Below are 14,626 nucleotides of genomic sequence, written 5' to 3'. Positions count from 1 at the left end.
ATAATCAGTGTGATATTCCTTGGTGGTGTGGTAACTACGAAACAGTACATGAAGGTTTTGGAAGATGATTTCATCCCCATTGTCCCTAGTGATCCTGATTTCAACAAGATGTGGTTCATGCAAGATGGAGCTTGAACCCATCAAAGCAGAAGGGAGTTTGACATCCTACAGGAGCACTTTGTGGAGCACATTCTGGCTCTAGGGTACCCAGAGACCTGAATTGGCTGACATATTCTCTGGATCTGAACACACACGACTCCTTTTTGCTGGGCCGTATTAAAGACAAGGTATATTACAATAACCCCAAAACCATTGCTGAGCTGGAAACAGCCATTCAGGAGGCTGCTGACAGCATCGATGTTACAACACTGACACTTCAGTGGGTCATGCAGAATTTCGGTACTCGTCTGCAGTGACGTTTACATGTTGAATAAAGTGTGTGCACACAATAGTTTGTAACAAATTTAGGTTTTTTTTTTCATATAGTTCAATAACTGTCATCCTGTACCTTCCAGTTTTGTAATGTGAGATATTTCTAATGTATGCAAATTTGTAAGCATGAAGAATAAAGATGTAGAATTTTAATATTGTTTGTTTTATTTAGGTAGCTGAATACTTTCCCCATAGAAATTTGGAGTCATTACTTTTCAGCATGCCCTCATAGAATACTACTACTGCAGAGTGAACATTATAGTGCTTATAGGACTGGGTTTTTTTGACTAATGATTTTAAAGTGATTTCTACCTTTGTGTTTTAGAAAAAAATTAGATTTTTCATCTTATAAGTTCAGTTGCAATTAAATTTCCTCAGCTGTCATTAGAGCTGCCATTATAATCAGTTTAGCAAAAGTTTAAATTTGGAATATTTCCCTTAAAATTCAAAATGCACTTAGAAAATTTTGGGCTACAGTCTTATCAAAACAGATTTTAGAAATGTGATGTGGTACAGTACTCGGAAGTATCTTGAAATAGGATTAATTAATTAATAACTTTTGAACTGTCATATTTCTAGATAAGTTAATTACCTTCTCTGAGCACAGGGTGATGTGGGAACATGACTAATTACTATTGGTAACAGAATGTGTTTGCATAATGTTTGCAGTGATAATGTTGCCGTAATAGTATAATTATTCTTTAGAATTTAACAAAAAATGTAGGTGTATTCTATCATGGCAATTAATTTTCATTGTGTGCATGATAAGAAAATAAAATAAATTGAAAAGTCCAAGTTAAACTGAGTTCTTAATTAACTTAGTGTTCAACAAATTTGCAGACTCTTTGACACATCTTTGTGTTGAAAGAGCTTTATAGTCTTGAAAGAGCTTTATTTACAAATGTGTATTTACAATTATGTGGCATGCACTATAGTAGCATAAATACTACATTTTTACTCCATCACATTATAAGTGCAGTTTCTCATCTTTCTAGAAATACTATCAGTTATCAATACACAACATTTTTCTATGAAAACATGGAGAAGATAATGAAATGCCTATATTACATTTCAGTACTGTAACTTACAGCAATATTTCATCACCAGTACAAAAGCTGAAACACAACCTTTTTTTTTCTATTTCTGGCTGCCAAAACACACCAAATATATATGTCTCTAATGTGGAACATTACATAAAACTGAATTATATATGTTCAATGTAAATAAGAAATGTTATTTTGACCATATTTATTGAATGTGATGAACTCTTTAAATAGTTAACAAAACTTCAAGTATAACATGTTTTTAAAAATCAGTTACGTGCTACACACATTACTCCTTTAATTCCTGGTAGCTATATTTATGATATTACAAAAGTGCCAACAAAGAACATCAATACTTGACATTATGTGTGAATTATATTAAGAGGTCATAGAACCAATAAAGTTATTAAAGATATAGCTAAGGTACAAAAAAGATATAGTTCAATTTTAGTACAATTTACATTCTTTATGGAGGTTAATGGTGAGTAATGAAATGAATGTTTGTTATGATTAATTTCTACTTACTCTTTCAGATGCTGTCACTTCAAATTTATTGATGTTATATTTTGCTTAAATCACATAAAGAAATGGTGTATTTTAAACAGAATGTCAAAAATTGAACCTACAAGGTGCAAACGTGTATGTAAAATCCTGTACATAAGTCAAAAATGAAGACAGAATATTATAGTTAAAAGTAGACTGAAACAGTTTTATATTCAATTCCCATCTACAAAAGCACAGAAAAACTTTGCAAAAGAAGATTAACATTTCTTTCTTTCTGTGGCCTCTGATGAACATCAGTTTACTCCTTGTTACATACTTCAGCTTTAGTGTGATATAAATAAACCTGTAGTTCTGAAAAAAATTAAGATAATATGATGGTGGCACAAGTCTCAATTATTTTTTTCAATGTTTCTCATGCTGTTAGATGCCTGCCCTAGCTTAAATATGACATTTGTGTGTTGTGTGAACAAAAGAAATCTACTTGTTATGACTACTGAAATTTTCTTCATTGGTATTATTTAACTTGTGTATTGAAACACATAATTACTGTTTTTCTGTCTTGACAGTGATTTTCTGCTTGATGATTGGAAATCTTTTGTAATGCTGTAGGCTGGCTGTTTAACATTAATTATATTCCCATTTAAGTACATTGTGTATGGTGGTCTGTTGGCTTGTGCCTTTACAGTTTTCCAGTCATCTGGATAAGATGCAGATGCTTCTGTCTGCAGCTCTGCTTCAGCAATACATCGTTTTACCTGGAAATTTTTTATGACATCAATGTAACATCTGAGCCAAAAACTGACAATATTATTAAAAGGGTAGACTGCTACTCACCATATAGAGGAGATGTTGAATCACAGACAGGCATAACAAAAAGCCTACACACACACACACACACACACACACACACACACACACACACACACACGGGCCCCTGGCACCCCAGGCATATGCATGTGAGCTGTGTTTGCATGAATGTATGTGTCTGTATGTGTGTGTATGTGTGTTTTGCCTCTCTGAGAAGAAGGCCTTCTGGGCAAAAGCTTATGTGTGTGATAGTCTTTTTGTTGAGCCTGTCTGTGACTTAACATCTCTACTGTATGGGAAGTAGCACTCATTTCTTTTCATAATATTGTAATTATTTCATCCTAGATTTTTCTTACATATCAGACTTGATATTATCAGATCTTAGAGCTCTGTACTACTCTGGTAAGGTAAAAAACAAACCAATTTCAAACATATCACATTTTTAAGGTACACGGTTTAGACAAAAATATGGATAAACCACTAGAAATCATATTTGGCCATAAACAGCAGGTGTGCAATGTCCTCAGTATGTTGCAAGTGTCACTCATAGCCAGAACAGTGTTCTGTGTAGATGTGAGAGCATTATGTTGGAGCTGAATGAATTTGAATGTGGGAAAATTCTTGGTGCTCGTACAGTGCATGCTTACATAACCAGGTTTGTTGAAGTGTTTGGTGTTTCAAGAGGTACCATATCAAAGATTTTTACAGTGCGCAGTGAAAGTTGAAAACATCCACTAAGTCACAATGCAGAGGAAAGTATATGTTGGCCGATCATGATTCACAGTCATTATGAGGGCTGTGACAAAAAATAAAGAGTAAGACAGCTGCAAATGTCATTGCAGGACTGAGTATTACACTCACAGATCCTGTCAGAACCAAAACAACACAAGGGCAGCTCCTTAGCAGGGAACTGCAGGGTAAGCTTGAATTGCAAAGCTACTCATCAGTGATGTGAATGCCTGTAACAGGAAAGCAGGGTTCCGAAGCCATAAAATCTGGACTGTGGAACACTGCAATTTGGTTGCATGAGTCTCATTGCACATTTTTTCCAACTTAAAGCAGAGTTTGAGTCCCAAGAGTGAAACATGGTGGAGGTTCAGAGATGTTTTGGGCATCACATTGTGGTATATGACAGGCCACATGGTTACTCAACAAGGACACTTTACACCCTAGGATTATGTGACATTTAACCCTCCAGGAATTTTTAAATCTGTCCACACATTGCGGCAAAATTAAAATTCATTCTGAACTGGTAACTGTTTTGGCAATGTTCTGACAAGTTTCGCATCTCTTTGGACTGCAATGTAGCTCTAAAACTATTAAAGAGCTGACTGCATTTGGTCCACAGAGACCACAAACACTAATTACTTCAAGGAGAGAGGCATTTAAGCAGTCATCCTTTCCAAATTTCAGACATGATTGGATGAGGAAGAAACCCTGACATGTGGTACCATGCTAATTACCATCAACCCACAGATGCATCCTAAAACCACTAAACAAAATCCAACATTCCATTGTTACTAGCACTTCCAATTTTCACTAGGTATGTTAATGTTGCCACATACAAAGAACTGCTTATCTGGGTCATTATCACATAGGCTTAGCATTTCACAGTGTCTGTCCTTTCAGAGTAGATTGTGCAGGAAATCACATGCCTTTTGCAAAATGCTGAACATTCTGTTGCCTGTTCAGTATTTTGAAGACTAAGCATAGTTTCACATCCCAAAGATGTGTTTCTTCATTTAAATCATAGTTCCAGTCTAATTTAATTCCTTTAGTCTCATTTGGCCCAACTACATAGTTCCTATGTACTAGGTAGTCTTTGCATCAAAAGTAAAAAAGATCAAATCTCAGCTATGGGAATATTATAGTGTAGGCAATAGAGAATTATGCAGTGCCTGTACTACAGCTAATAAGATTTGGTTGAAGAACTAAAAGCAGTGAACCAAAACAGAATCATGAGAAACTGAGAAGAGGGCCAGCTTGCCGTCTTGGGATGAAACACTTTCCCCACTTCCTGGTCTGTACTAGGATTTGTGGGAACATTACCTGCCATAAAGCCATTGTTTTTTGTGGACAGTATTGAGAACAAGTTTGGTGGAATCTCTTAGTAAGAAGCGGTTGGGCTCCCTATTGATCAAAGCTTCTTCTGCCACCCATTCTGCAGCTATTTATGTTTGTGATCATCTTGGCGACATCCCAGTGGCTGTTACCCCTCATCAGTCACTGAATATGGTACAGGGAGTGATTTTTCACTGGAATCTAATCCTGCAAACTGATGAGGAACGTCGTGGTAATCTAGAGCGATGTGGCATTCACTTTGTTCGACATGTGCAGAAGGGTAATAAGGAGAACTGCACTGATACCAGGACAACTGCACTGATACCAGGACAACTGCACCATTGCCAGCGCCTTTAATTTGGCTTTTGACAGAGATACCCTCCCAGAAAAAATCAATGTCATGTGCTACCGATGTGATGAGAAGCCATACATCTTGCCACCCATGAGGTGTTTTCCATGCTTGCTATACAGTGGACCCTCTGTGACTGGTCACCGACTCCATGAGGGAAGTTCCTGTGTTCTACCACCTGTGTGTGTAAATTGTCATGACTGCCACTCTCCACACTTGCCGGACTGCCCAGCTTATGAGAGAGAAAAGAAGATCCAAGAGTACAAGTCCTGAATTGCTCGTCTTATGCTTAGGCTCACCAAAAATACAGGATGTACATAAAGTCCAGGAACGAATTCAATTGCACAAGAACTAAACATAGTACAGTTATGATACATATGTCATTTTGAAGAGAAACTCTCAAAGTTTCTCTTTTTTTTTTTCAAATATTCAATATGCAAACCATGAGTGCTTCACTGATTCCTTTGGATTCCTTACAAATGTCTCTAGTACACGCTCCACATTCACTTTACTCACACTGGGACGTCTGCTTGTCTCTGCAAGGCACAAGCAACCCGTCGTAATGAATTTGTAGTGCCAGAGGTAAATGGCCTTCCTTGTTGGTGGCTTGTTACCATACTTAGTTCTAAACATCTGTTGAACAGCTATGGCACACTTGTTTTTGTTGAACTCCAGCCCACAGGAAGCTCACTCCGCACCTGAACTCACCTTGTTTGCGACTGGTGCTGACTATTGGCAAATTACCAAACTACACTGTGGCAGTATACATGAAAGAAAACTTTCAGGGTTTCTCTTCAAAATGACATATGTATGGTATCTGTAGAATGTTTGGTTCTTGTGCAATAAATAATTGAAAGTGTTCCTGGACTTTATGTACACTCTGTACGACCGAATCCTCCCAGTGTTGATTTCTTCAACTTTTGCATCTCTTACATCCTTTCCCTCCTCTTCCCTCTTCCTTACCCCAACCCCGTCTCCTTCTCCCCTTCCCCTCCCATGGAGTCCCCATGCTCTCCCATCCGGGTGCCACTCCTCCTCCCCAGCCAAACAAGTGCCCCCTTCTTCGGCACCCACCAGTGATGAGGCTCTCCCCCCCCCCCCCCCCTCCTCCCCTGGTCATCTCCCCCCTGACGTCTCTCAGGCTGGAAGCTTGCTATCACAACTCTGCCACAAGATGTACCATCTGTATGCCCCAAGGTTGCTCACTCACTTTTGGTCTTGGACCTTGCAGAAGGACCTGTGTCCTGTCCTCTTCCTCCAAAAGATAAGAACTATAAGTCCTAGGACAAGGCCCTCCCTGTGTCTACAGAGGTACCATCTCCCCTCTCACAATTTAAGTCTGACCTCTTCGTTATGGATATCATCCCATCCTCATCAAGCAAAGAGGGTGCAACCAACTACAGACTGTGATGCACATGGGGAAAGAAAACAATGCCTGTCATCAGGCCTCTGAGGCCATATTTTGATCACTCCAGTAATTAGCAGTGAGGGTTGTGAATACCAGCATTGCTCATGGAGTTCCAATGAAGCTCACAATCTTCATCATTGTTCTCAGAACAGATCGTGGCCCCCTATCTCTTAGTCAAGTGGAAGGCCTGAATCAGAGACTCTGAGGGTTCTGTGACAAGCTAGGCTGTGACTTCCTAGACTTGCACAATAGGGTTGAGAGGTGTATGGTTCCTTTAAATAGCAGCTCAGGTGTGCACTACATATAACAGGCAGTTACCCAAGTAGCTAATTGTGTGTGGGGTGCACACTAGGTTTTTTTTTAGATTAGGTGACTCTCCATTCAATCCAGATAATGATAGCTGTGGGAAATCCAGAAGCATCAGAGTAAGATTCAAAGAAATGTCTCCTGCAAATTAGAGTATCAAAATTCTAGTGGTTAACTGTAGAAGCATTCACAACGAAGTGCCACAGTTCAAAGTACTCCTAAAAAATACCAAAGTTCTTGTAATATTAGTCACTGAGAGTGGGTTTTAACCCGAAGCTGATAGCAGTGAGATCATTGGGGAAAATTTAAGCATATACTGAAAGGATAGAGAAATGGAAAATAAAGTTGGTGTATTTGTTGCAGTGGACAAGAAATTCAAATCTGCTGACTTAGAAATTGAAGCTGCATGTGAGATTGTTTGTGAAAGACTCAGTATGATGAGTGGGCAAAATATTATAATAGGGTCCTTCTATTAACCACCAGGGACTCCTTCTGATGTAACCGAAAACTTTAGAAAAAAGCTTCAGTTCACTTGTACGTAAGTTCCCTAATGTTACTGTAATCATTTGAAGAGATTTTAATCATCCAGTAATCAACTGGGATAATTTTAATTTTGTTAGGGATGGGCTCGACAAGACATCCTGTGAAACAGTACAAACTGCATTCCTGAACACTTCCTGGATCACATTGTTCAAGACCCCACCTATGATTTGCACCTTGTAGGACAGTTCATAATGGGAGAGATCCTCCAAGATATACAGTCATTATAAAGATGCTTCTAAAGAAGCAGAGGCTACTGCACAATAAATATAAAACAAAGCACAGGGAGACAGAAAGAGAGGTGCTAGATGAAATGCTTTTGGCAGGCAAGAAAGTGATGCATGAATCCTTCAACGACTGCTGTAGCAGAACAGTGTCCAATTATTTTTCACAAAACCCAAAGAAATTCTGGTCATGCATAAAGACTGTTAGTCGCACCAAAGTTAGTGTTCAGTCACTCATAAATGAGACTGAAATGAAGTTGAGAATAGGAAATCAGAAGCAGAAATGCTTAACTCTGTTTTAAGATGTTCCTTTAAAAGGAAAATCCAGGAGTATTCACCCCAATTTAATTATTGTGTCACTGAAAACATGAATGATATTAGTGTCAGTGACATAGAAAAACAGCTGAAATTGTTGAAACTGAGAAAAGTCCCTGGATGCAATGGAATCGCTATCAGATTCTATACCATATTTACAGTTGAGTTAGCCCCTCTGTTAACTACAGTCTTTTGTAGATCCCTCTAACAAAAAACTGTGCCTTATAGTTGGAATAAATGACATATTACACCTGTCTACAAGAGAGGTAGCAAATGTGATCCACAAAACTATCATCCAATATCACTGACATCCATTCATTGTAGAATCTTGGAACATATTCTGAACACACACATCATGACGTATCTCAAACAGAATGATCTCCTCCATGCTATCCAGCATAGATTTTGAAAACTTAGATCATTTGGAAGCCAACTCTCTCTCACTTTTTTTGTGTGACATCCTGAAAGCCACCAATAAAGGCAGTCAGGCAGATGCAGTATTTCTCAATTTCTGTAAAGCATTTAACTCAGTACCATGCCTATGCTTATTGTCAAAAGTATGTTCATATCAGGGATCAGATGAAATATCTGACTAGACTGAGGATTTCTTGGGAGGAAAGATGCCTTATGTTATTTTGGATGGAGAGTCATCGATTGAAGTAGAGGTAACTTTGATGCATCCCAGGGAAGTGTGTTGGGTGCCTTGCTGTTATTGTTGTGTATTAATGATCTTGTGGACAACGTTAATAGGAACCTCAGATTTCTTGCAGATGAGGCAGTTATCTACAACAAAATGCAATCCAAACGAAGCTGTACAAATACTCAGTCAGACCTCAATAAGATTTCAAAGTGGTGCGATGATTAGCAGCTTGCTTTAAATGTTCAAAAATGTAAAATTGTGCACTTCACAAAACAAAAATCATAGCATCATATGAATATAATGTTAGTGAGTCAGAGTTGGAATCTACGTGTCTGTTAGGAGCGGGGCTAGCACGGCCATCTTGGTGTCATGGCACAGTAGTATTACACTTGGCATCATGGCGTGGGGTGGCATGAGATATGGCTTCAGGCCGTGGCAGAACTAATTGAGGGAACTCCAATGGCTCAGTGGTATGTCATGGATGTCCTGCATCCTCATATGTTATCTCTCGTGCAACAGTATTGTGGTACCATCTTTCAATGGGACAATGCCCATCCACACCTGCCATGTGTCTCTATGAACTATGTACATGATATTGCAGTACTTCTGTGGTCACCAAAATTCTTACATATTTCATGGATAGAACATGTTAGGGACCAGCTCAGACATCAGTTCCATACTAATGCCAGTATCTACAACATCAGGGACCCTTTACAACAGCCATGAGCCAGCTTGCTTCAGGAGAGAAAATAATGACTTTATTACACTCTTCCCAACTCAGTAAATGTGTGTCTCCAGGCCAGAGGGGTGCAACTTCATACTGATAAGTGAGCTTATGAAGCCAAGCTCTTTGTAAACTTAAGTCAATTTTGTAATCACTGAAAAAACATCACATAAACTTTATGGCTGAAGAGAGTAATCTCATTTCTTATTGCCTTGTGGGTGCTTCATTTTTTTTTTAAATTATGTGTTGTATCTCCTAACATGTAATGTATTATTGAACCACTAGAACATCTAATATGACTCACCACTCTTTGAGGTATTCTCTCATTATTCTATGGTTCACAGGCAACATACTGATGAGTTCTGTGACTGCTGCCTGTCAGTACCTTCATCTTTGTTACCTGTGTGATGGGTATAAAACTAAACTTGCTTCCTCTGCACATTTCTGTAGCACACACTGCCTCCACCACAAATGGAGCAATGCTGCTCGTGTAGACTGTTCTGTTGGTCAGTATGCCTCAAAAGGGTATTTCAAGCTTAAACTGTTAACAGGTTGTCACTTTAGACAGAGAGGTTATAATCATGGGAAGTTGCTCACCAAATTGGTGTGCATTCTAAAAGCATCATTAGAACATTCAACCATATTGTGAATAAAATAGAAAGAAACTTCAACATGGGAAAAATATATCAAAAACAAAGATTCCAAGACTTACCAAGCGGGAAAGCGCCAGTAGACAGGCACAATAAAATAACACACAAACACACACACAAAATTTCTAGTTTTCGCAACCAACGGTTGCTTCTTCAGGAAAGAGGGAAAGACGAAAGGACGTGGGTTTTAAGGGAGAGGGTAAGGAATCATTCCAATCCCGGGAGCGGAAAGGCTTACCCTACGGTCTTTCCCTCTCCTTCCCTCTTTCCTGAAGAAGCAACCATTGGTTGCGAAAGCTAGAAATTTTGTGTGTTTGTTTGTGTGTTATTTTATTGTGCCTGTCTACCGGCGCTTTCCCGCTTCGTAAGTCTTGGAATCTTTGTTTTTAATATATTTCAACCATATTGCGAGACACAAGACATTGTAGATCTGTTTCATAGTGGTCATCCACAGTCAGAATCAGCTACGTATAAATTATGTCTCATAGGTGTGCTGAGAGGAATGCTGTAGAGCTGTGTACTGCCTTCTTGGAAGTAGCTGGGAGGACTGTGTTGCCCAGCAGTATGCAACTCTCTCCCTACACAATCCATTTGGCTACTAGCTGTTGATTATGCACATCAACCCCCACCCCCAAGAACTGTAGTGCATGAAGAAGGTGTTGAATGAGAACTTCTTGAATGTAACATGAATCAGTGGCATGCGGTGTCATATGTTCAGTCATATTTTTGGCTGGTATTGTATTCAAACATAGGATGCTTCTGGTTGCTGTAGAGAATAATCAGAGGGCTGTGAGAAACTGGGACAGGACCCTCCAGTCTACATACCAGCCCTACAGTCAGTATTTTGGTGATAGGACCCTCTTTCAAGACAATAATGCATAAGTGCACTGCACCCACCTTGGGAAAACATTGCTCAAGGAGGCATGAATGAACCAAATAGAAAGACTTGATGTATGTGCTGGCAAGAGCACTCTTGGAACCAGCTGAAAACTTGAAGTACATCATTGTAGAAACCCTCCACACATTTTGAGTGACCTTAGAAAAATTGACATCAAGGGACGGGCAGACTTGTCACAGCACCACAGTGACTACCTTATGGGCAGCACGCTACTGAGGACCCAAGCATATTACATTGAAAAAGACATAGGTAGACATTACTGGATGGTGCCTAGAAGAAAATCTGGATTTTATAACTGTGCACTTTAAAACTAGCTGTCTTTGTTTTTGTTATTTTTCTTGGTTTTAATTTCACATTAAATTTATTTTTTTCGTTTTATTCTTTTATTAAACCTGCCTAGATAGTCAAGCACATTAAAGTGCCCTCTTCTGGAACACAGGGAAGCACTCAGGCCCATTATCAAAGGCATCGACAAATTAACGACAGGGACCAGTGTGCCAGGCAATTTGGATGTTGTTTTTAGACAGTTTTCCACATTGGCTAAGGTAAATACTGGGCTGGTTAGGATGTCTTGCGTCAGACAAATGATGTATTAAGAATTTGAAAAATTATGTCACATTTGACCTTGTGATTACACTATATGCACACAGAGGAGGTTCCTCCTAGTGAATGGCTGGCTGTAGCTGTAGAATGCCTTTGGATCTTGTGACCCCATACTAATAATAGCCTATATATAGGTATGGTTCGTTCTCCATGAAACTGGGGAAATTCCATATCAGTTAAAACATGGCATTGGCTAAATAAACAGCACTGAAATGGAAGTAAAAACTCTTTCATTCTTTACTCTCCTTAAATTCAAGTCCAAGGACGTTTGCAGATATGCAGGTGGCGCAAAAATTATTTTTGAGCAGGATGCTGCATCGTATGGACTCGCACCACTCACAGTCACATATAAGATTTTTTTTATTTTGTGCAAAGTGGGAAAAAAAAACCAAATCAGGGCTCTAGTTGATACCAAAAAGGTAGGCTATGAGGGATGCATTTAAGGAAGATCCTTATTCTTCATAGTTGGCTGGCTGCACAAAATTTGTGGATCGTGAATGTCTTCATTTGTTAAGATTATCTGTCTAGATGCACTGATACTCTAAGGTAGCCAACATATTTTTACGGATGAGCGTTTTAGTGGGTGGTAAGATCTCAATAAAGATATGTAATAATAATAATAGTAATAATAATAATAATAATGTGCCTCCTGCTACACGACACAGGGCTGACTGTGCCTTGCTCATACGTTATACATACCTGACGTGTAAGAATTTCACCGAAGAAGGCGACTGTAGCGGCGCAGAAGCCAGTCACGACGATCATGTACGTCATGTACAGGTCAGAGTTGCGAAGCTGTCGCTCCTTACTGCCCAGGTCCAGTGGACAGATCTCGATCTGTGGCAAGTCCTTGCGCAGCAAGTGCCTGACTATCCCAGTTTCCACCAGTGCCTTCAACCTGGTAAACACCGAAAGTCTGTTGATAATGTAACACCAAAAATCGCAACAAATGAGGTATCTCACTGCGCTGTAATACCGCTATAGTAAAATTTTTATCTTTACAGTCTCAAGAGCTTTTCAATTACAGAAAGCACAGTGAATGGAGTGTGTCACGCGAATAAGATGTCGGTGATCGGCTGGAGCTTCTAAACGGCGATGGAGAACTTGATCGGCTTGTTGGGGATCGTCCCCTACAGCGACTATCTTGCGGCGATGGTGACATACATCGTCCTGCATCCACATCATCTCATTCATCTTCGTCGTCCCGGAGTTGGCGTCGGCTAAGATCTGTTATTCGTGGTTTTTCTCATTCACACATACACACACACACACACACACACACACACACACACACACACACACACACACACACACACATGAACTACCAACATTGGAAACCGTATTTTCAGCACCAAGAAGAGTGGTGTGGCATTTCTATTTTTGAAATATGATATCTATTGAAATTTCGCGCCAATCGCATAAGAGTGGCGCTAATAGGTTTGCTTTAACAACATGCTGCAGTGGTCGAGAGCATTAGTTATCTATGAAACTGAACGTTCATGTTAGTCAGGAAGACGCCATTGGCAACACCTCACTGAGTCTGAACGGGGTCGTTTAACAGAGCTATGAGAAGCTGGATGTTCCTCTGCGATCTGCAGAAAGACTTGGCAAGAATGTAGCCAATGTACGTGATTGCTGACAGCTGTCGCTACGAGAATGTACACCCACAAGAAGACTGGGCTCTGGACAGCCATGTGGGATTATCAAAAAGAATGATCATTGTGTTTTGTGTATTCTGTTTATGGCTCTGGAGGATCACACTGCAACTGCAGCAGCAACTTGAGCAGCACCTGGCACCACAATGAGAAAGAATTTTTCCAAACCGGTTACTTCAAGGACAGCTCCACGAGAGGCGCCCTGTAGCGTTTACCCCACTGGCCCAATACCACAGCCATCTGCGACTTGAGTGATGTCAAGCGAGAACTCAGTGGAGGGCAGAGTGAAGGTCTGTTGTGTTTTCTAATGAAGCTGGTTCTAACTCTGTGCCAGTGATGGCCATGTGTTTGCTTACGAGGAAGCCAGTTGAGTACCTACAACCAACCAGTCTACATGCTAGACACACTGGGCCTACATCTGAAGTTATGGTCTAGGGTGCAATTTCGTAGACAGCAGGAACATTCACGTGGTTATCCCACGCACTCTAATGCAAATTTGTATGTCAACCTTGTGATTCGACATGTTGTGCTACTATTCATGAACAGCATTCCAGGGGATGTTTTTCAACATGATATTGCTCATCCACATATCGTAGTTGTAAACAAACTTGCTCTGTAGAGTGTTGACATATTGCCTTGGCCTGCTCGATAACCCTATCTGTCTCCAATCTAGCACATTGGGACATCATCGGACAACAACTACAGCATTATCCACAAACAACACTGACCCTACCTCTACTGACTAACCAAGTGTAACAGGCACGGAACTCCATCCCACAAACTGACATCCGGCACTTGTACCACATAATGCATGTACGTTTGCATGTTTCCAGTATAATTCTAGTGGTTACACCGGTTATTAACGAATCAGCATTTCACATTTGCAATTGCTGATCTCGCACTTCCGTTAACCTGTGGTCTTGCTATGTTACGCATTCACATATGTTACTTACATGTGTTACATAGACAAATGTATTCCCGAATTTCATTACTCTACACTAATAACTTTTTGTTGTTACGATTTTTTTCCGTTTGTATAGATAAAAACAAACATGTATTACAGGCCACTGAACATACTTCTCATATAAAAGAACCGAAACGTAGAGGCAAAAAAACAAACTGCCTTTCATTTAGTTGCAAAGACTGAGTATACTCCATGAAATCTGAAGCTACTTAGGTGCGACGGAAGATGGAAGAATATCAGCTTTGTCTTGTTCAAAATGTCGAGCAATATGATGAAAACTGATCCATGACATATTTTCACTTTTTCCACTAACGCCTCGATTGTTAAACACTGGTCTTTGAACACCAGGCTCTCCCTGTCTCTTATGATTCTCAGCTCTTGAGAGAGAGTGAGAGACAGAGAGAGAGAGAAACTGGGTCATTTCGGTCTCTGCCATTTAGAGTGGGTTGGCAACACTGGAAGCTTCTGCGCCACATTAACACCGTTCCATTTAATGGTGCATT

General features: G+C 39.8%; 1 protein-coding gene across 1 annotated transcript in view; it reads right to left on the bottom strand.

Annotated features, from left to right (window-relative positions):
- Positions 1 to 1,287: 1,287 nt before the first annotated feature.
- Positions 1,288 to 14,626, bottom strand: part of LOC126282044 (ionotropic receptor 93a) — a 139,084-nt gene continuing 125,745 nt past the window's right edge. The window contains exons 9-10 of the mRNA XM_049981461.1: positions 12,204 to 12,402; positions 1,288 to 2,734 (exon numbers count right to left, since the gene is read on the bottom strand). Coding sequence (XP_049837418.1) covers positions 2,498 to 2,734; positions 12,204 to 12,402 — 436 coding nt within the window. The 3' untranslated portion in view covers positions 1,288 to 2,497. The remainder of the gene's footprint in view (positions 2,735 to 12,203; positions 12,403 to 14,626) is intronic.

This window comes from Schistocerca gregaria, chromosome 7, assembly GCF_023897955.1.
Source record: "Schistocerca gregaria isolate iqSchGreg1 chromosome 7, iqSchGreg1.2, whole genome shotgun sequence".
Taxonomy (NCBI): Eukaryota; Metazoa; Arthropoda; class Insecta; order Orthoptera; family Acrididae; genus Schistocerca; species Schistocerca gregaria.
Note: the sequence above shows the minus strand (reverse complement) of the source record. Positions and strands in the feature narration are given on the sequence as shown.